Genomic DNA, 23837 nt, shown 5'->3' with positions numbered 1-23837 from the left:
CGCCTAGAGTCTCTTTTGAGTACTATGGTCACATGACTCATTTAAATATCTCAACAAAACTCAAATAATGTAACAAACAAGGTAAACTATCATCAATAATTCTGGCAGATTATTTTAATAGCTTGTGAAAATGGGACTTGTTTCAAAATTGGTTATTTTGGTGTTTGTTGCTATAAATGCGACCAAGATTATGCTCCTGACCCATTTATAAGCCGATACAAACACCTGCTGAATACTGCTTCTTATTCTGTTTCCATGCCATTGAGGGAGATGTCACCAATAATGGGCAGGATTTTTCCTATCCGATGATGTGTACAACAGGAAGATCTCAGTCAATGTGTTTCTGGAGAAAAATAGAACTGTTTGAACAGTAAACAAATGTTAAATGTTCATTTATTCATTTTTCTTTCTGCTTAGTCTCTTAATTATCAGGGGACGCCACAGCGGAATGAACTGCCAATTATTCCAACATATGTTTTACGCAGTGGATGCCCTTTCAGCTGCAGCACAGAACTAGGAAGCACCAATGTACAATACTCTTACATTCACACACACACACTCATACACTACAGCCACTTTAGTTCATCCAGTTTACTTACTGTATAGCGCATGTCTTTGGACTTTGGGGGAACTTAGAGGAAACCCCTACGAACATGGGGAGAACATGCAAACTCCACACAGAAATGCCAACTGGCTTAGCTAAGACTTGAACCAGTAACCTTTTTGCTGTGAGGCGACATTGCCACTGAGCCACTGTGCTGCCTCCAGTTAAATGTATCAAATGGATTCAGAAATATGTACAGTATCTGGTTTTAGTATTAAGACACTCTTCTAAATGTTTTATTTTATCCATCATGTGCTGACACTGTTTGTTTATGGGTCGCTCAGGTGCAGCCGCCGTTCTGCACCCCAGACAAACATCGCTACTGGGAGACGGACTGCGGCAACTACGCTGGAGCCCTCATTTACTTCTGCTCCTTCTATGTCATCATCGCTTACATCATGCTCAACCTGCTCGTAGGTAAGCAGATCTTTGGCTTCTTTCAGCGCCAACACAATATCCTGTTCCATCTCTTAGGCTGCCATCTCATTTCCTCCTGTTTCAAAAGCTAGACAAAACTAGCTCATAAAACACACCGCTCATTCTTCTTCCTGACGTCCTTCCATGTTTATTATCTGGGTGTTTTTCTCAGAGCAGAGCGATTCTTCCTTCTGGAAGGTTCTCTGTGAGCTCAGCACTGGTCACTGCTGAATATGAATGAGGCTTTGAATCACTTTGGGTCAAAGCCAGTTTATTCTCTGTCTCTATTGCTTTTGGTTCATGGGCTGTGTGGAGATAGCGCTCGTTTTGTGGTCAGCTCTGTGTTGTAGACTAATCAGAAGGGATTTTTTTAGAATGCCTTATACCAATTTGAAAACGGAACGCAGAATTGCTGTTCAAATTTGAAAGTAATGGAATTCTGTTCGACAGCTCTGAAGTTTAAAGAGGTTATGCACACAAAAATGCTTTCACTGAATTTATGTTTGGTGAATTTTACAGTTTATCTTTGAACTATTGTTCAAAAGATTTAGTTTCATTGTTTTTATTTTTTTAGCCATTTAATTAGTAACAAGTGACAGTGATATTATATGAAACATTACAGTATATGAAACATTATAGTATATTACATTATAGTATATGAAAGTTTCACTTTTTAAATAAATTAAATTATGGTTTAGGTCTAACATGTTGAAAATTAATATATACAAATATATATGTATGTATGTACGCAGAGAGAACATGCAATATATATATATATATATATATAAACACCTGTACCACATGTCGTTGGGCTGTGGGGGAAACCGGAGCCTTTGGAGGAAACCCACAATGCAAAGTTATTTCAGGAAATCAGTTGAATTTTGATACATTTCTTGTCATACTTCACACATTCATGTACGTAAACAAATCCTGAACAGTGACAGTACCTGCAGATATGGCCTTTAGAAATGCACGTCTCAGGGAACAGAATGCCATGACTTACTGCGGTTAGCCGCAGCACTTGAGAAATTCTCTGACTCAGGAAAAACGTTACCAGTAGGGGCAGCTAAGCTTTATTCTCAGCAGTGGCCAGTTCTGAAGGCGCAGGACTTGACACCCATGGCAGGCTGTTTTTCCGTAGAAAGGTGGAGGTGTTTTCTTTATGTTTTGTTCATCTTTGCTAAAATCTAATACAATGCTGCGTCTGGAATAATTGTATTTATTGTTTTCTAATAAGAGAAATAGTTTTATTTTAGACACAGTATTGCGGACTACGTTTTTGACTTTAGGCCTACATACAAAACTTTTCACAGAACTCAGTTAAATGTTCTTTAATTAGGTATCAATAAACTGTTAAAGCCAAAATGAATGGTACAATACTGGATGTAATTAAATTTTATATAGTTTAAATAAATATATAGTTTAATAGCCTATATAGGTTAAATAAATATAACATACTTAAATTAAATAGCTAGGCTAATTTCAGAATTTTCATCGAATTAAACACAAATATGACAAATTAGTATATTCTGTGTATTTGAAGAAGCAGTCAATCATGCACTGAAAAAAGAACTATAGACTACCTTAAACTTAAATAGGCTATTAATAATGATTATAAATAAAAGATAAATTACTTTTTTTGTAAAAGAAAGAGAGAATTTTCCAACGAGAGTGATTATACCACCTCCTGATGATAAATGTGGTTAAACTCATGGCTGGTTTTATTTGGTAGTTGGGTCATTTATTTCACTAATTTGGAAACCATCAAACTTCATCTGGAAAACAGTTAGAATTTTCACTGAATAAAAAAACGTTAGTGTTCCATTTAGTACGACACTACATACATATACTATGATGTTGGGTATGTAAGTGCATTGTGTATAAGTGCATAGTGTATGGTGTGCCATTTGGGACGCAGATAATGACAGGTTTAGTTTCAAGTAGGCCATTATATGCAGAAAAATTAGTTTGTAATATATATATATATATATATATATATATATATATATATATATATATATATATATATATATATAATCAGAATAGTATGTAGTAACCAAATCTAAATATAATACCAAATCACATCTAGACATCCATAGCATCGCCGAAAGAAGTGCTGTAATAGGTATTAGCTGTGCAAATCTGACAAATGAACAGACACATTTGAAGGTGAGGTTCATTGCTACCACAGCAAGTGTATACAAGCCAAGCATTATCATCGTCACTCCTCTTCAGAGCATGTTTTCTGCCACACACTTCAGTACAGTAAGCCAAACCAAAGGTAAAGCCAACCCTAATCACTTCATCTCGCCCTCAGCCATCATTGTGGAGAATTTCTCTTTGTTCTACTCCACCGAAGAGGACCAGTTGCTAAGCTACAACGACCTGCGTCACTTCCAGATCATCTGGAACATGGTGGATGACAAGCGGGAGGTGAGGAGGAGGGACGTGCCTGTGATCAGCGCCTGTCGGTGGGGATGATTTTCAGTTAATGCACTCCGCAGCTGCAAATGAATGAATCACACGCATCCACATTCTCACCTCCAGAGTAATTGGAGGTTATTACTGCCTGTCACAGATCGCGAGAGGTGTTGAGCTGTCATCTTCATTAGGGAGAAACAGCCTTATTGAGAGCAGCAGAGAGAAGTGCGTGCAGATTTGACCTCCCCCCGTAGGATCAGTAATGTCTGCTCATCTAGATGAGTTCAATGAGGCACACCAGTCATTTTCTGGCCCTAATGAATCAAACCTTAGTACTGGGATCAGTTAGAAACACTTGAGGCTGCAACAGCTGAGCACAGGAAATACAGTGTCTAAAATTAGAGACACAAGCTCTGCTTTCAAAACTAGTGAGCTTCCTTGACGCCTGTTAGACTTCTGAGACAGGAACCTCAAACTGCTGATTTGGAACACTCTGCAGAGCCAACAAATAATTGTAGTAAAAATCTTAATTACTGTACCTCTAACAGAAATTAACCATGGCTTTATTATAGTAAAAGTGCAGTAACCGTGATTTTCTTTTAATCAAATATTTTGGGTAATTATGCACTATACATCCTGATCTGTGCTGGTAAAAATATGCAGTGTACGCTCAAAGGCCCCTTTTTAGATACAACTGTCCAACTGCTTGTTAACTCAAATTTCTAATCAGCCAATCACATGGCAGCAACCCAGTGCATTTAGGCATGTAGACATGGTCAGGACGATCTTTTGCAATTTAAACCAAGCATCAGAATGGGGAAGAAAGATGAATTAAGTGACTTTGAACATGGCATGGTTGTTGGCGCCAGACAGGCTTGTCTGAGTATTTCAGAAACTGCTGATCTAATTGGATTTTCAAGCACAACCATCTGTAGGGTTTACAGAGAATGGTCTGAAATAGAACAATATCCAGTGAGCAGCAGTTCTGTGGGCGCAAATGCATTATTGATGCCAGAGGTCAGAAGAGAATGGCCAGACTGGTTCCAGTTGATAGAAAGGCAACAGTAACTCATATAACCACTTGTTAGAAACGAGGTATGCAGAAGAGTATTTTCTTGGCACACTTGGGCCCATTAGTATCAATTGAGCATCATGTCAACGCACAGCCTACCTGAGTTTTGTTGCTGACCATGTCCCTTTATGACCACAGTGTAATCATCTTCTGATGGCTACTTACAGCAGGATAACGCGTCATGTCATAATACGTAAATCAATTCGGACTTGTTTCTTGAACATGACAATGAGTTCACTGTACTCAAATGGCCTCCTCTGTCACCAGATTTCAATCCAATAGAGCACTTTTGGGATCTGCTGAAACAGGAGATTTACATCATTGATGTGCAGCAACAACAAATTTGCAGGAACTGTGTGATGCTATCATGTCAATATAAACCAAAACTCTCTGTGGAATATTTCAAGTACCTTATTGAATCTATACCATAAAGGATTAATGCAGTTCTAAAGGCAAAAGTGGGTCAAACCCAGTTCTAGTAAGGTGTACCTATTAAAGTGGCCGGTGAGTGTATACTGCATATATAATTTGTAGTTTTGGTAACAACATATTTTATCAGAATACTAATTAAACATCAGTGTGTCAGCCTTCCATAACTATTTTGGATGAAACCAAAAATAAGAGCATATTGCTAATGCTAAGCAAATGGGACAGTAATGTTCATCAAAAAAAAGAGTTGACTCAGTTATGAAAATTTACTCTCTTTTTACTCACCCTTAAGTGGTTACAAACCTGTAAAATGTTTTTTTTTTTTCTTGAACACAAAATACCTTGATTTAAATTTTTTTTAGAAACCTGTAACCATTGAATTCCATATTAGAATAAACAAATACTATATAGGTCAATGGTTACAGGTTTCCAGCATTTTTCAGAATATCTTCTTTTTTTGTTCATCAGAATAAAGAAGCTCAAACAGATTTGGAATGAGTGAACATTGTGTAAATGATGAGAATTTTTAGTTTTGGATCAGTTTAAGGGATTAAACTGTTGCTAATGATAGTAATTATTTACAGTATTTATATAGAAACAGAGCAATAATCTGAGAATTGTCTTTTAGTGTTTAGTCTAGAAACTATTATTAGGATAAGGTTTGTTAATCCAGCATCTGCTATTACAATAAAATAAAATTTGTAACACAGGGAGTGATTCCGACCTCTCGGGTGAAGTTTCTGCTCCGTCTGCTGAGAGGTCGTCTGGAAGTGGATCTGGACAAAGACAAGCTTCTCTTTAAACACATGTGTTATGAGATGGAGCGTCTGCACAATGGAGGAGACGTCACCTTTCATGATGTACTGAGGTTAGAAAAGAAAAAGCCTGCTATTAATTCTAGCACATAATTTTACCTTTATAACGAATCAGACTACATAAGATCTACTGCGATAAGATCTTCTTACCCAGACAAAACAGCTAGCACTGAAAGGGTCATATTGTACCACCCTCACTGCTGTGTTGTTGATGTTCTGTGGCCCATATGAAGTCATGTATGATTGTGTGAATGTGTGTGTGTTTCAGCATGCTGTCGTATCGTTCAGTTGATATCCGCAAGAGTCTTCAGCTGGAGGAGCTGTTGGCAAGAGAGCAGCTTGAATACACTATAGAGGAGGAAGTGGCCAAACAAACCATCCGCATGTGGTTGAAGAAGTGCCTGAAACGCATCAGAGCCGTGAGTCCATACAAACACTCATCGTTCAATTCAGATGCTGGATGACTACAGAAGAGGATTAGCGCCTATCAATAATAATGATAAACAACCTTCTCAAGATTAATTGGCATTATAATGTGTGATTTGAAGAAAATTCACTAGATAAAATGTTGAGAATAAACTTTAAATTCTAAGAATCGTGTTCATTTTTGAAAAAAAATTATGTAAAATAAATTGCAGGCGAAATTTGGTGGGGCAGTGTATTAAATCAAATGATGGCTAGACCCAGTGTATGCGCATATTTACCAGAGAAAACTTTAGTAATTTGGATACCATGACTGAAAATGCCATAATAATCATAAATACTTAATAGAAAAGTAAAGTTCATGGATAAACTTTATGGTGGCCTGAGAAAGCCTCATCTGAAAGTTTGAAGTAGTTTTAAAGTTTAAATAAGTTTGAAACAGTTGGCTCAAATAGATAACATATATATTAGCATGTTTCTAGTATGGACTGGTGTGTTGTTAGTATGTTTCTAGTATGGATTAATATATTGTTAGCATGAAGTGGTATGTTATTAGCATGTCCAATGTAAAGTCAATGGTTGTTTTTTTTGTTTTTTGTTTTACAACGGAAGTCTATGGAACAGTTGCTAGGGTGTGGCTAGTAAGTTGAAAGGTCATCAGTGATTGGCAGTCTGATTGGTATTAAATGAGCCCAGCCTTAAGTCTGTATGACAGTCTGGCTCAAAGTTAAGTGGTCTCAACATTTGGTCCAATGTTAAGTCAATGAGACTTTTTTTAATTTTGCGTGTCATTTTTTAAAAACCACAAGTCAGATCAGTTGAAAAAGATATAGTAAACCTGAGTCAGACCAGTTTGTTTGGAGGTTGTAGTATGAACGGTCTTGGAGGAGATGCATATAGAAATTAGTCTCAGAAGAAGAAGTTTATGTAGTATAACAGTATGTTGGCTTTTTCAAGCCATCATAATAATAAAAGGTCTTTCATGCTCAATGAATGCTGAGCTCATTGCAAAATATCTTATCTAAACTATTCTTACTTTACACAGAAAACCTGTGATGACAAAATTCCAAAAGAAAAGTCGGAAACATCACTGATCATTTAAAAACAAATTCAGCAGCTGTTCAACACACGAAAATGATGTACAACATTTAAATTTAGCATCAGCGGAGTGTAAAATCATGGGATCTGGATTAAATAAACAGTTCTCACAGTTGTACAATCCACATCAACCAATTCAGCAGCACCACCATGAACAGTGCCTCAGTGTTTTTTACTACTTATTTTTTGGTTTATTCTCAACATATTTCAACATTTTCCTCAACCCCTAAATACTTTTTCTCAAAACACAATGACTTTAATCTGACTTTAATCTTTTTTTTTTAGTTTTGTCATTTTACTTTAAAACCTGTTATTCAGCACTCAGTTTTGGGGATTTACACCTACCTAACTTTAAATAGTAACAGTTCCTGACTCCAGTAAGCTACTAACACAAACTATGTATCATTGGAAAGAAGACACTTTGAGCTTTACTGTGGTAAAAGGTGAAGTTACATGTAAAAAGTATTTTAAAAGTTATACATTATGAGGGAAAAAAATTGTACTGTTTAATATTAGTTTTCCATATAGAAACACGGGAAAACATTAATGTAATGTCCTAGAAAAAATATGACCTGAAAGCCAAGTATTCCATGAGTTTATATTTTAAAATTAATGAAGATAGCATGCAAAATGAGATTTCTGTAAAAGTTTCCCGAGGCTATGTCATTGTCCTTCTCTCCCTCACCGTCAGAGGCACTAAATCAAAAATGATCTTTCCAAGCTAAAACATTTACAGTTGCTGAATAATTTGGTCTACATTCAAAGTTTATGTATCTTTGGAAAGAAGACACTCTGGGCTTTGTTATCCATCATTAAGAATTTATAATGCTCAAAATGAAAAAGTTAAAAATGCTCAAGTAATTTTTAAAAAATTTATTATTAAACATTTTATTATTTCATAAACAAATATGTGAAATGTATTCTGGAGCAACACAGAAAAGTAATAGGTCAAAAGCCACACATCTCCTGAGTATATGTTTTTAATTTGACACCAATATTATGCAAAATGAAATGTGTATAATATTGCATTATTTTGACATTTTTGTTAAATTACATTTTCTGTAAAAGGCTGAGAAGTTTTATTGTCTGCTGTTGATCAGATTTGTTTATTCTGGATTGCTTTTCAGTTTAATCCAACATCTAACAATGCACTTTACAAATAGAAAGACTTTAAAGTGGTTGGAAACGTTATATTCTAATTGATGTGTCTCTTCTGAAATGTAAAGCTACCTGTTAGAATTCTCATAGAAACAATTAGTGTCTGTGTAACATTATTTGAGCATAAGTGGCATTCATTGGACAGAATTTGTTACTGAAATATGTTTGAAAAATTATTTCATTACATCAGAGATTTGTTTTGATCACACTTTATTTTGATGGTCCATTTGTTGTATTTAAGTTACATTGCATCTACATGCCAACTAATTCTCATTAGATTATATGTAGACTGTTAGGTTAGGGTTCTGGTTAGGTTTAGTGTAAGTTGATATGTACTTGAAGTTGATATGTTTCTTTTAGTCAGTTAAATGTCTGTTGAAGGAGCATTATCAACAGTTATTAAGCAGACAGTCTACTAATACTCAAATAGACCATCAAAATTAAGTGTGAACTTTGTATTTTGTTGTATTTGGCCAGCGAGTGAACTGATTTCCTTGAAAGGAACTTTGATATCTCTTCTCACAAACAAATCTGATTTGAGCAGGAAATCCCAATTAGGTGCATTCAGTCTCCGATGTGAACAAAGTCAAAGCTCTAAAACAGATGCACAGATAGGATAGAATTGCTTAGCTGCAGTCGCTTTGCTTTTACTGCAGTAGAATCAGACTGGATGCTGATATTAGACATGCCAGATGAGCTGAATAAAAACATCCTTCTCTTCCAGAAACAGCAGCAGTCATGCAGCATCATCCTCAGTCTGAGAGAGAGTCAACAGCAAGACCTGCGGCGGCTGCTCAACCCCCCCAGCATCGAGACCACCGTCCCCAGCGAAGACACCAACACACACAACCAGGACAATCCCACCCAGCCTGAGGTAAACAGAGCAGTGCGTATGCTTCTGTGTGCTCTTTAGTGTGCTGAAGTGCTTTGAACGCATGTTTCTGGTTGTGTCCCAGCAGAACAGCGGCCTGCAGACGTTACTGAGCCCCACTCTGTCAGACCGCAGTGGATACAGACAGGACTCTGCTGACCGACCCCAGAGGAAGCTGGGACAGTGGAGACTTCCTGCAGGTCTAAAGCTTTTATTCTTAAAAATGAGGCATAGACTGTACAGTATAAAGTGTACTATACTAAATAAAGATTGTTTGTAACAGCCATATCTCATTTATTTTTCCAAAAATTGTCTACAACAGTATGATTGCAAAATTAAATATTGCAATTTTTCAAATGAACATTGTCTAATGAATGCCATAGAAGTGTTGCTCTGATCTATGTAATTACAGTAATATTAAAGGTGCTATAGAATTTACTGATACAGGGTTCAGGGCTGAAGTAAGCATTTATTTAATATAAAAATATATAAATATCTGTATTTCATCATATATATATATATATATATATATATATATATATATATATATATATATTTATTTATATTAGTATTGTAGATTCCCAAAGTGTATACTTTAAATTTTATTGTTGTTTCTTCATTTAATACTTAAGTAAGCATGGGGATTTTGACCATTATACAGGGTGTCCGCGGTGTCTTAAAGTCTTAAAATGTCTTAAATCTCAAAATCACAATTTTAGGCCTGAAAAAGTCTTAAATCTACTGAAATGTTGTGTTGTAGGCACAGGTCTGAATTTTCCTTTGTTCTTGTAAAGCTAACCAATCTGGCCATTAACACCCAAACAATTACCAACAATCCATCTCAATGAATCATTTAACTTTTCATTTCAAAATAGCATTTATTTACTTTTCTTACCCTAACATTTGTTTAATAGTTCTCCATTGATTTACTGCTGAGGATACTTACTTGACCTAAATTTTGATTATTATTAAATTATTATTATTGTAGACAAAAGTAATATGACTACATAATATGACTACAAAAGTAATATGAATACATAAAAAGACTTATGTAATTGAATATGGCAACCAGTTCTAAATTAAAAAATCTTTAGATAGTAGACACAAAAATCATGACATAAAATGAAAGACACAGAAAATTATTTGCGATTACAACCATTCTCATGAAAACACCAACAGTTTTACTTATAAACCTGGAAAAGGATGAATTATCTCAGGACAGGGAAACTATTCCTACCTGCAACAAAACTTTTATCAGTGTCAAAAAATTCAACATCTAGTCTGAAAAAGCATGAGGCAGTTCTTAAAAAGTGCATTCATTTCATCAGTTTCTTTTTGGCTTAGTCCCTTTATTAATTTGGAGTTGTCACAGTGTAATGAACCGCCAACTTATCCAACATATGTTTAACGCAGCAGATGCTCTTCAAGCTGCAACCCATCACTGGGAAACACCCATACACTCTCATTCACACACACACACACACACACACACACACACACACACACACACACACACACACACACACACACACACACACACACACACCTGTAGTGCATGTCTTTGGACTTGTGGGGGAATCTAGAGCACCTGGAGAAAACCCACATGAACACGGGGAGAACATGCAAACTCCACTCAAAAATGCCAACTAGTCCAGCCGGGACTCGAACCAGCGACTTTCTTACTGTGAGGCGTGCCACCAAAATTGTATCCAATAACTTGTTTATAAATGTTCTCATATTTTGAATGTTAAATTGTTATAATAACATGCTATTCTTAAAATTTCTTTGGAAAATGACAGAATTCTCTTATTGATTTGACAAGCTTTCAGTTAACAGATCCATAGGACTCATACATGAGATAAAGTCTATAAAGTCAAATAATAGCTTTGTGTGCTTTACAGAATGACTTGATGTCTTTTGTCATTCAAAATGTTGCCAAGTTAATGCGAGTTCATGATCTGATTTAGCCATCAATTTTGACTCCGAAATTGGCGTCATGGTGGTGCAGTTGGTAGCACAATCGCCTTACAGCAAGAAGGTTGCTGGTTCAAGCCTCAAGAGGGTCAGTTGGCATTTCTGTGTGGAGTTTGCATGTTCTCCCTGTGTTCACCTATAGTCCATGGTTTATTAGTGAGGGTTTCCTCTGGGTGCTCCTGTTTCGCCCACAAGTCCAAAGACATGCGCTATAGGTAAGTTGGCCACAGTGTATGTGTGCTATAAGTTGGCGGTTCATTCCACTGTGGTGACCCTTGATTATTATAGGGACTAATCCGAAAAGAAAATGAATGAATAAAAAATATATATATATATTTTTAAATAAATTAAAATATCAATTTTAGCATATAATAAATCAAAATGCCGAATTCCTCTTGTTTTTTTAAAGGTTTGAAACCAAACAAAGATGTTTTAAGATCAGAACAAAAGGAAACAACGAATCACTTGTTATCTCACTAGGCACATTAATGATCAGTGACAGTCTTATGTTCTGATTTGTGTATTTTTCCTGTGGTCTTTTGCTCTAATGGCCTTTATGTGAGGACACATTCTATGGCATCATTAACAAGTAAACCTTATTGTAAAGCGAATCGTTTGCCATTTAATAAATCAGAATGGCAAATTTCCCTTGTTTTAAAAAAAATGTTGGAAATTACACAAAACTTGTTTATGGTTAATCATTCTGCATGTTGATGTGTGTATGTGTGTGTTTGTCTCTCAGGCCGCACAAGCGTGAAGTCCATGGTGTGTAAGATGAACCCGGTGACTGACGAGGCGTCCTCAGGCTCTGAAGTTAAGAAGTGGTGGACGCGTCAACTGACTGTGGAAAGTGATGAAAGTGGAGACGACCTCATTGATATCTGAAGCTTAAAGCCGCTCTAATGTTGTTGTATTAGACCGATGTAGGTGTTCCTACTCTGCATTAAACTGATACAGTTCACCCAAAATGAACGTTTGCTCATCCAGCTGTTTGAGTTTCTTTCTTCTGTTGAACCAAAAGAAGAGACACTGAAGAATGCTGAAAAATGGATGTTGATGGCTGCTTTTTACCCCCAACATTCTTCTGAATATCTGTTTTGTGTTCAACAGAAGAGAGAAATTCATAAAAGTTTTCAATCACTGGAGCATGAGTAAATGGAGAGGACATTTTCATGTTGAGGTGAACTACAGCATCTCCTGCACCCAATCAAACCACTTTGCTTAATTAAAAACTTACAGTAATTACTGGTTTCATCCATGCTAATGCTCACTCTACAGTGTTGGAAATTTCTCAGTGAGCATAGAAAAATGTGTGATGAACGAGCAGCTGAAATGCGTCCTCAGGAAGTTTATGTAACGTAATTTAAGAGTCTAATAATCTAGATTTAATGGTTAGGCATGCGACGCACCTAACCGAAGCCATAGCGTTCTCTCTGTTTGTCTTTGTGCCAACGTCATTTGTCTTTATTACATGGGAGTTTGTAAGTTCCATGATTATCTTGTGTTGTACACTGTGGGCTTACGGCTCATCAAATGCAAACACTTGCAGACGTTACTGCGTGGCAAGACAGTGAATGTAAGTGTACTATTATGTGTGTCTTTGTGATTGTGACTTTTCCAGACGATTTAAATATTATAAGATGCATAAGTTATAATTGAAATAATATATTGAAATACTCTACTTAATATATTTTGTAAAAATGACAATTGCAGCAGTTTATTGCGTGCTTTTAAATTAAAAGTGTGATATTAGCAGAAGTGCTGGTGTTGTTCTTGAAGCATTTAGAAAAGACGTTCGCACACATTAAGAAATGACTACACAGAGAACAAAGTTAATTATTTACATCATCAGCCGCGACGGCCATGTATATTTGATTAAAAGAGTTTCGTTATAAACCTACAGGGACATCAGAACACAGTAGAAGAGCGAAGCTTTGGGACTTCACAGCAACATTTAATGAGATAAAAAAAAAGACTAATTAATTGACTTACCCTCAGGCTAGTCAAAATGCAGGTGACTTTTTTTGTCTTCAGTTGAACATTAAAGTTTTTTTTTGTTTGCTAAAATTGTGGTCCCTGGTGAGTCATACAATGTTAAAATAATAATAAACAGGCAAAACTGACTCAATACAGTACCTGGTACATATGATAATGTTCATGCTTGGCTCAATTATTCCTTTATAAGGGAAAGTTCTGCCAAAAATGAAAATTTCATCATCATCTACTCATTTTAGTAGTTGTAAACTTTTATAAATTTCTTTCTTCTGTTGAACTCAAAATAATAAATATTTATAAATGCTGGGGGATATAATGCTATAGTGGGCATATCCCTTATTTATTTGAAAATAAGGGATATGCCCACTATAATAAGGGATATGAATCTCTTATTTGTTAGATTTTTTTTCGTTTGATTACTATAAATAACAGGTCACTTTAAAAATGCACACATCTAACATTATAATGAAAGCATTCACTTGCTTTCCTGACTTATGCTCATTTAAGACGAAATTAGTTGTTTGAAAAAAATAAAAATAAACACCAAGATCGACATCTTTAGATATTATTATTATTAATTATGTGTATATGTCTGTTCAAACAAGCACCAAAAAGCCAGACTTTTGCTCTGCTTCAGATCGCGTGTACAGAAACCGTTTGGTTAACAGCGTCTGTTTATTACTATGGAGCGTGTCAGCTGACAGTCATGCACCGTTGTATGACTGTTTTGAGCATTGAATAGGAGGGGTGACGGCACCTGTAATGAAAAAGAAGGAGAATCCAGCCGTTTTATATTTATTTAAAAGTGTTTTTGTGCCTAAACAAAGCAAAAGGACAGAACAGACTCACATTTAAGAGCAAGGGGCAGCCCCTCCCTGGTGGTTCGGCAGTATGGGTTGGGTTTAGGAATTGGCTCTTTAATGTTTCTTGCCACCCTTCAGAGAAAGACGGGAGAAAATACAGGAGAAATATGGGAAAATACTATTATAGGATGATAGCGGGATAGAACTGTAAAATATGGGACAATCCCGGGAAAAACGGGAGGGTTGACATGACCAGTATATCTTCCTTTGTGTTCAACAGAAGAGAGAAAAACAGGTCTGGAACCAGCAGAGGAAATGAGAACTATCCTTTTAAAGCTAGCATCTACAGGTAGCTAAGAGATAGTGTATGGCTCTACCAGGGCCGGAGTGGGACACCTTTTCAGCTCTGGAGTTTCAAGCCTCAGACCGGCCCACCTCAGTTCACGACTGACTATATTAAAATAAGTAAGTAAATTAATATTTCCAAATCAGTTTCTAATGACACTATCACGTCTTTTTTTTTTTTTTTGAGAAAACAGCTGCTTTAGAACTTCAAATGTTCAACAATCCTAACAGTATTATATGTCTTATCAATAAAAATGAAAACACTAAATTACTCTAACGAGGATCGAACCCGGGTCCGCGGCGTCTTAACCTAACGTGCTATCCGCTCGACCACAACAACTGTTTTATGAATGATGACACAACTGAGTTTTATCATCATTAAAATAGATCAAAAGAGAAGAGTTGCGGTATAATAATGAATAAAAAGGCTGTGGTCAAGTAAATAAATAAATTTAAAAAGTGTGATTGCTGAGAGCAACAGATTCTGGAGCTAGGGACACCGGCCCTCGCGGCCAAAAAACAGACCGGCCCACCGGGAATTCTCCCGGTCCTCCCGATTAGCCAATCCGGGCCTGGGCTCTACAGAAGTATGAATGCTGCTGACAGCACATAAAGCGTCATTAGATGACATGCTTAAAAAGAGAGAACAGCCATTAAAGGGTTGAGAGATTCTACGTCCACAGCTCGATGGGCATCATACCCTCTTTAGAGTTGAAGGAAGGGAAAAGGTTCTCCTCAGAAAGGAAATGCAAGGGAAACTGGACCAGAAAACCTCTTATCTTCTTGAGTTCAGAGCAGGCCTGTGCCGGGTCTTCAGTCGCCATGCAAGGACGACACGTGTACTCCCTCAGGATCTTATAGTTCAGCACTGCGTCAGTCGGCAGACATCTGAAGACCTGCAGAGAGACAGATGAGATGAGGACTACTCTCAACACCAATTACAAACAAAAAACTCAAGATCTATTTGTTCCAAACCTTTGTTAAACTCAAATGAAGATTTTTTTTTTTTAAAGAGAGATGGTGAGCAAACATTTGTCTTCCAAAGTATTTACGTTCTTACTTTGCTTACTGTCATTATATTCACTTCATGTTTATTTATAAAGCGGTTTTCACGATGTAGATTGTGCCAAAGCACTTTAACATAGTTCTAGTAAAGTCCAGATTTCAGAGTTGAAGTTCAACAAGTGTGCTATAAGTTTCACTGCTGAAAGTTCAAATCCACCTAAGCACAGCTCCACAAGTCCCGATCCAAGCAAGCCGGTGGATATATATATATATATATATATATATATATATATATATATATATATATATATATATATATATATATATATATATACCCCCATAATTATTAGCGCCCTTGTTTATTTTTTTCTGTTTAAATTTCTGCTTAACAGAGAGATTTTTTTCAACACATTTCTAAACACAATAGTTTTAATAATTCAATTCTAATTGATTTATTTTATCTTTGCCACGATGACAGTAAATAATATTTCACTAAATATTTTTCAAGACACTTCTATACAGCTTAAAGTGACATTTAAAGGCTTAACTAGGTTAATTAATTAGGCAGGTTAGGGTAATTAGGCAAGTTATTGTATAATGATAGTTTGTTTTTTAGACTATAAAAAATAGCTTAAAGGGGCTTATAGTTTTGTCCTTAAAATGGTGTTTAAAAAAATTTAAAACTGCTTTTATTCTAGCCAAAATAAAACAAATAAGACTTTCTCCAGAAGAAAAAATATGATAAGACATACAGTGAAAATTTCCTTGCTCTGTTAAACATATTTATACATTTATAAATTGGGATATATTAAAAAAAAAATCAAATGGGGGTCTAATAATTCAACAATATACAAGAGGCATCATTATAAAAATAAATATATATATATATATATATATATATATATATATATATATATATATATATATATATATATATATATATATATATATATATATATATGTATATATTAGGGATGTGCGGAGCAGCCGGTATTTGTATTTGTATTTGTATTTGTTGAGGGGGAAAAGTATTTGTATTTGTATTTGTATTCGAGTAAAATTCAAAATGGCGCAAAAATATATATTTTTTCTATTACACTTCTAATTTACGTTATAGTGAAAGTATTGTTTAATTATACCCATTATATAAATTATAGATATGCAATATTGGCTGTTGTTTTTGAACATGTGACTAGAAATGTCATTGAAAAGAAAATAACATAGAAGCCATTATCTCATCCGTGGTTAAACCAACAACTAATAAAATACCATTGTGAATATTATGAACCCCACCACCACCGTTCTTGTTGAAGGACACTGAATAGACAGAATAAAAACAAATAATACTTCAAAAAACTGTTCTTCTTCTGAAAGAACTTCTTTCCAATGGACAGAATTCCAAAAACTAATATTAACTAAATAAATCTAAATAAAACCCTGCCCGGGAGATCTGGCAGAACAAAAGTATTCTATATAATACTAAAAGATACAGCCCTGCTATTGTCATCTGCCTGCCACAAAACAGACACAAAGTTTGTTTGTTTGTTTTTTTTTATGTTTGAAACTGACTTGCTGGGGCAGAATGTGGCTGTGTTGATGCTTTTAGGATGCTTTTAGTGCATGTGATAATACATTACATAGAAGGTTGCGCGGTGCTCTGTTCAGTGAGAAACGCTCTCTATGGCAAGCCTTTTTAGCATTTAAATCTTTGTTCTGACTCCATAAATATATTAGAGATATCTCTAATTATATTTTGACTAGTCATAATTATAATTCCACTACTCAGAATGACAATTAGACATATCTGCAATTACAATTGTACTAGTACGAAATCAGATGAATTTTGACTAGTAACAATTGTAATTGATATCTCTGAGTTTTTACTAGTCATAATATATTTAGAGATATCTTTAATTCATCATATTTAGAGATATTTACAAATATATTTGAAGATATCTCTAATTAATTTACTAAAAGTCTAATTACAGTTGTAGATATCTTGAATTGGATTTTTGACCAGTCAAAATTCATTTGGAGATATATCTAATTACAATTGTGACTAGTCAACTTATTTAGAGATATCTGCAAATATTTTTCAATGGAAGTCAATAGAGGAATATGACTAGTCTATCATAATATATTTGCAGATATTTCCAATCTGACTAGTCGAATTATAATTATGACAAGTCAAAATATAATTAGAGATATCTCTAAATATATTTATGGATAGTCTGAACAAGGTTTAAATGCTAAAACGGCTTGCCATACGCTCTCATCCAGTAGCACAGTGGAGAGTTCTCTAGTTATATCCTTTCAGTCGTTTGTTATGCAGTGACATGCAGTCAAATATTTCGACAAACAGTCCTTAGGGATGCGGTGACACGCAGTCAGATATTTTACCGGACAGATCCGCCATTTTTGGCGCTCATAAACAATCATTAAGCTCTCGTGCTGCAGGAATCTGCTGAAGGCGCGCAGCTGACGTGCAGTGAGAGGTTTGCGTCTTTAATAAACTACGGCAGTTTGCGATCACTGAACAGTAAGAATGATTAATAAATCCATATGAAACAACCCCTTAAAAGTCACGTCTCGCTTTCAGTTTCGGGCTTTGGCGCGTTTTGCCTCTCTCTCTCTCTCTCTCCCTCTCTCTCTCTCTCTGTGCGTGTGCGCATGTGCCTGAGCGAGTGTGTTGTGAGCGAGTGTTGGGAAAGTGCGGTGAGTTTGAATGGTTCTCTTTCTAACTTTTCTTTCTTTGTTTGTTGTTTGTATACGTGTGCTGTTGGTTAGTGTTTGTGAGTGTAGTGAGTTTACTCCCGGCGTGTTTTGTTGCCGGGAGGTATGGCGTCGTCAGGAGACGCAGTTTGTGAAAGTTTGACTCGGCGTCATGGAATTAAAATCATGTGTAAGGCCAGTGTGGAGGATTGTATTCTAGCGGTTGGCGAAGTAGTGGGATGTTCATCGGTGGTTTCAGCTTCTAGGATGAACAATGCGGTTGTTTTGTTTTTGAACACGATAGAAAAAACTAATGAGATTGTGCAAAAAGGAGTGGTGATAAATGATGAACTCATACCTGTACTTCCTCTTAGTAGTCCATCCAGGAAAATTATTGTGTCAAACATACCTCCGTTTGTTTCGATGCATGCATTGCAAAAGAATTATCTTCTTTTGGCAAATTAGTTTCACCGATCAGGAAAATAGCTCTTGGGTGTAAATCACCCATGCTTAAACATGTGATGTCTTTTAGAAGACAAGTTTATATGATTCTGAAAGACAACAATGACGAATTAAACCTATCGTTTAATGTCAAAGTAGATGGGTTCAATTACACCATTTACGCAACATCCGAGAGCATAATGAAGTGCTTCGGGTGCGGAAAAATTGGGCATTTAATTCGATCGTGTACAAGTGGAGGTGAGACAGGTCAGGGAGACGTACAAGGCGAGTCTTCTGCGGCTGCGTCTGTCGCGGTAGATGCCGCTGCACCTGCGGCTGATGCTGCGGTCTCTGAGGAGAGAGGCGGGGGAGGTGCGGTGGCTCCTACTATGGCAGAGGTAGTAGCAGGCTCGTCTGCTGTTCAAACCTCAATTAATTCTAAGGATGACACAAGTAGCCAAAAGGCAACTTTTTCCACAGCTGGAACAGCTAAGGAAAGTACAGGTGAAGGGATAGTGGAAATGGAAATTGAACCAGAGCAAATCTTTAAAGTTCCTATTAAAAGAAAAAAAGTCAGTGAAAACAAAATGATCAAACAAGCAAAAAAAGACAAGAGTAAGGCTGATTATATAATATCAGATAACGATGCTGATTCTTCTGATTCCAGTTCTTCAGTTTATTCCTTTTCATCGCAAAATGAAAGTGAAAGTCAAACACAAAGATATACGGCTGAGGGAATCAAGAAATTTCTGAGGGAAACAAAATTTTTACCAAACGTGGAGGCTGAGGATTATTTTGAAGATGTTTCTGCTTTCGTGAAAGATGTAAAGATTCTGACTAGAGAAGGTGCATTCATAGACACAGAGGTTTATCGTCTAAGGAAATTAGTGGGTAAAGTAAAGAAAAAAAACCTCCTTAATGATGAAAAACCAGATTTGGTGTAATTTGTTCTTGGTTAAGGTTGCAGTATTTCTGATTGTTTCTTTTATTTTTAAAACATCATTTACTATGAGGGTGTTTAACATTGGAACTCTGAATTTAAATGGTGCTAGAGACAGTCAGAAAAGAATGTGTTTATTTGAATTCATAAAAATGAAACGCCTAGATGTCACGTTTATTCAAGAATCACATAGTGACAATCTTAATGAAATAAACTGGAAGAAAGATTGGGATGGTCAGATTTTTATGAGCCATTTGGCTTACAACAGTGGAGGAGTAGCTGTTTTGTTTGCTAAGACAGTGTCTCCACTGTCTGTTGAAACAGAAGAAATAGTTAAAGGCCGTTTTTTGAAAGTCAAAGTCAAGTTTGAACATGCAACAATGGTGTTTTTAAATATTTATGCTCCTAATAAAGGAGCTGAAAGAATAATTTTTTTAAAGAAGTTTTGTGATGTTATCAATAATGTAGATTCAGAAGATTTATTGTTTTTAGGTGGAGATTTTAATTGCACAGAAAATGATAAAATGGATAGAAATCATTTAGAACCACATAATGCTTCGCAGAAAGAAATGAAGAATTTAGTACAAGTTTGTGATTTATGTGATGTGTGGAGAAATGTACATTTAAATGATAGACAATATACTTGGGTACATAGCAAAGATAACCAAATTTCTATGGCAAGACTTGACAGGTTCTATATGTTTAAGTTTCAAATAAATTATGTCAAAGATTGTCGTATAATTCCTGTTGGGTTTTCTGACCACTGTTCGGTTATTTGTAAGATTTTTGTCAATTCGGTGAAAGTAAAAAGTGCATACTGGCACTTTAATACATCACTTTTAAATGATGAAAATTTTAAAGAATTTTTTTCTGTTTTTTGGGAAAATTTTAAAAAGCAAAAACAAATGTATTCTTCACTGCAACAATGGTGGGATTGCGGGAAAATACAAATTAAACAGTTATGTAAAGAGTACACTTTTAATGTTACTAAAGAAACAATGCGAGCAATGAAAGAGTTAGAAAAAAGTATAACAGAACTTTTAAATACAGCAGCTTCTACAAATAATAGCACTGATTTTGAAGAAAGTAAAACTAAAAAAGATTTACTTGCAGATTTATTGAATGTAAAAGCAAAGGGTGCTTTAATACGTTCTCGGTTTCAAAATATTTCAGAAATGGATGCACCTTCAAAATTTTTCTTCAATTTGGAAAAAAAGAATGGAAAAAGCCGATTAATACATTCACTAAAGTCTGAAACAGGAGAAGATATTACAGATTCTAGTAAGATTCGCAAATATGCAGTTAATTTTTATTCATCTTTATATAAATGTGAAGTATTACAGAGGGATGTTGAAAACTCAGTTTTTTTTGAAAATCTCTCTAAAGTTGATGATGAATCCAATGCAATGCTTGAGCTGCCTATATCACAAGATGAATTATATACAGTAATGATGAGCATGGAAAATGGCAAATCGCCTGGCATTGATGGAATTCCTGTTGATTTTTATAAAGTTTTATGGCCAGTGATTGGTGAAGATTTGTTTTTAGTTTTAAATGACAGTTTAAATAAAGGATCATTGCCTTTGAGTTGTAGAAGAGCAGTTATTACTCTTTTACCCAAAAAAGGAGATCTTCAAAAAATAGGTAACTGGAGACCTGTGTCACTTTTGTGTTCAGATTATAAAATTTTATCAAAGGCTTTAGCTGTAAGACTAAGTAAAGTACTGGACCAAATTATACAGCCTAATCAAAATTACTCTATACCAAATAGATCAATTTTTGATAATATTTTTTTAATTAGGGATGCGTTAGAAGTTGCTAAATTATTTGGTATTAATTGTGGATTGATCTCATTAGATCAAGAGAAAGCTTTTGATCGTGTTGAACATGAGTATTTGAAAAAAGTTTTAAAGGTTTTTGGTTTTAGTACTCATTTTATAAAAATGATTGAGGTAATGTATAGTAACATTCAAAGTGTACTCAAAATCAATGGTGGTTTAAGCGCTCCTTTTGATGTACAGAGAGGTGTTAGACAGGGTTGTGCTATGTCAGGAATGTTATATTCCATTGCCATTGAACCTCTTCTACACAGAATAAGAGCGGAATTAAAAGGTTTTTCTATACCCCACTGTAATGCTCAAGTGCAACTTTCAGCATATGCAGATGATGTTATTGTTTTTATAACTAACACTGATGATGTAAGAAGACTGGAATGTATTATTAGCAATTTTAAAAAGATTTCTTCTGCTAAAGTTAATTGGGAAAAAAGTGAAGCACTTCTCATAGGTGACTGGAAAAGAGAACCTCCCTTATTACCTGGAGGATTAAAATGGAAGAGGGGTTTTTTAAAATACCTTGGAGTTTACCTAGGTGAAAGTGACTTTGTTCAACAAAACTGGAACGGATTGCTTGAAAAAATTCAAAGTCGTTTACAGAAGTGGAAATGGTTGCTTCCACAACTTTCTTACAGAGGACGAACACTCATTATTAACAATTTGGTGAGTTCCTCTATGTGGCATAAACTTGCTTGTGTTGATCCACCTGCTGGACTCTTACCAAAAATTCAAGGAGAACTGGTCAACTTCTTTTGGGACAATTTGCACTGGACACCTCAAAGTGTTCTGTTTCTGCCAAGAGATGAAGGTGGCCAAGGGTTGGTGAATCTTGTGAGCAGGGGAGCCACATATAGACTACAATTCGTTCAGAAGTTGTTGTATGGGCCTGAAAATCTCGTGTGGAGGCCTTTAGCTCAATGCATCCTACGTGGAATAAATGGCTTGAATCTTCATGCGTCACTTTTTTTGACAGATAATGTGCATCTAGATCTGACTGGAATACCTTCTTTTTACAAAAGTATTTTTAAAGTATGGGGACTTTTTAAACATTCGCAGGCAGATTCAACAACATCTCTTTTCTGGCTGCTTGAAGAACCAGTACTTCTTGGCAGTCGCCTTGATGTAACAAAAGATGATACCCCAGGACTAAAAGAATTGCTTATTTCCAACAAAATGACCAAACTAAGAGACATTGTTGACAAGGCGGGTTTTGGACTAAGAGATGCAGAAAATGTTGCTTTATATATGGGAATTAGATCGGTGAGGTTTGTTACAAAATTTTTGAATGTTTTGGAAAGTTTTTTAAATGAAAAAGAAAAAATTTTAATTGAAGGTTACAGTCAAGGTATTATTTTCCCTAATGATAAAGATTGTTTCCCAGACATTAGACTTACACCTAAGATTGAAAATTCTGGGATTAATAGTCCATTGTTATGTTTTAAGGAAAATGGGAATGTTGATTTTAGTACAGTTAAAGGGAAAGTGCTTTATAAAAATATTGTGAAACTAAATAATAAGTGTACTTTAAAAGAGAGAACTGACACTGTGTGGAGAGATAAACTGTGTTTAGTAGAAGAAGAAAAACCAGAATGGAGAATATTGTATAAACCACCATTGAATAAAAGATCGGGGGATTTGCAGTGGAGAATTTTACACGGTGCTATAGCTGTTAATGCATTTGTGACTAAAATAAATTCTAGTGTGAGTGATCAATGTCCGTTTTGTTTAGAAAGGGAAACAATTTTTCACTGTTTTATGTATTGTAAAAGACTTGCTCCTCTGTTTGATCTTTTAAATGTTTTAGTTTCTTTACTTGGTTTTTTATTTACGAAACAATGTTTTATATTAGGTTTTAAATATAAAAGACAAAACAAATATAAATGTCAATTATTGAATTTTATTTTTGGTCAAGCAAAATCAGCTATTTATATTACAAGAAAAAATGAAATAGAAAAGAGGAATGGTAAAAACATTGTAGTAGTTTTTAAAAACCTAGTAAAATCAAGAATTATTGTTGATTTTAATTACTATAAAATGATGAAAGCAATTAATGTGTTTAAAATTGAATGGTGTTGTGATGATGGCTTGTGTTCTGTCATTTATGAAGAGCTGTTTTTTATAAATGAATTGTTTTGAGCTGTAAATCAATTGTTAAATAATTGCTTGTTAATAAAAGGATTTGTAAAATCAAAAAAAATCTCTCTCTCTCTCTCTCTCTCTCTCTCTCTCTCTCTCTCTCTCTCTCTCTCTCTCTCTCTCTCTCTCACTCACTCACGCGGGCATGCACTGTGGTCTCATGAGGAAACGCTGCTTTTTGATAGTGTTTTTCTTGCTCCCGAATACAAATAATTTTTCAAGTATTTGTTCGAATCAAGTATTCGTAAAAACACGCTATTCGTGCCTTTCCGAATACCGTATTCGGGTTCGGCTCCACCCACAATATATATATATATATATATATATATATATATATATATAT

At 35.3% G+C, this 23837-nt stretch overlaps 3 protein-coding genes across 31 annotated transcripts in view; 1 reads left to right on the top strand and 2 right to left on the bottom strand.

The window, feature by feature from the left end:
• Positions 1-13040, top strand: part of nalcn (sodium leak channel, non-selective) — a 192014-nt gene extending 178974 nt beyond the window's left edge. For 4 of the 8 annotated variants that reach the window (XM_087266411.1, XM_087266407.1, XM_087266410.1 and 1 more), the window contains 7 exons: positions 889-1021; positions 3339-3454; positions 5654-5811; positions 6027-6177; positions 9162-9311; positions 9394-9508; positions 12025-13040. In XM_087266411.1, coding sequence (XP_087122537.1) covers positions 889-1021; positions 3339-3454; positions 5654-5811; positions 6027-6177; positions 9162-9311; positions 9394-9508; positions 12025-12167 — 966 coding nt within the window. In that variant the 3' untranslated portion in view covers positions 12168-13040. The remainder of the gene's footprint in view (positions 1-888; positions 1022-3338; positions 3455-5653; positions 5812-6026; positions 6178-9161; positions 9312-9393; positions 9509-12024) is intronic. The other 4 variants (XM_087266408.1, XM_087266412.1, XM_087266409.1 and 1 more) reach the window with 2 other exon arrangements.
• Positions 1-23837, bottom strand: part of clybl (citrate lyase beta like) — a 760714-nt gene that overhangs the window by 326451 nt on the left and 410426 nt on the right. The window lies entirely within an intron of this gene.
• si:ch211-168k14.2 overlaps positions 13119-23837 on the bottom strand; it is a 241539-nt gene continuing 230820 nt past the window's right edge. For 12 of the 22 annotated variants that reach the window (XR_015499478.1, XR_015499473.1, XR_015499475.1 and 9 more), the window contains 2 exons: positions 15004-15321; positions 13119-14453 (listed from right to left, as the gene is read on the bottom strand). Coding sequence is in view for 3 of the 22 variants with exons in the window: in XM_087267919.1 (XP_087124045.1) it covers positions 15097-15321 (225 nt within the window). In the remaining 19 variants the exon portion in view is untranslated. Of the gene's footprint in view, positions 14454-14636; positions 15322-23837 lie in introns of those variants that run through there. The other 10 variants (XR_015499477.1, XR_015499488.1, XR_015499486.1 and 7 more) reach the window with 2 other exon arrangements.

Source organism: Danio rerio, chromosome 9 (genome assembly GCF_052040795.2).
Source record: "Danio rerio strain M-AB ecotype USA chromosome 9, GRCz13ab, whole genome shotgun sequence".
Classification (NCBI taxonomy): Eukaryota; Metazoa; Chordata; class Actinopteri; order Cypriniformes; family Danionidae; genus Danio; species Danio rerio.
Note: the sequence above shows the minus strand (reverse complement) of the source record. Positions and strands in the feature narration are given on the sequence as shown.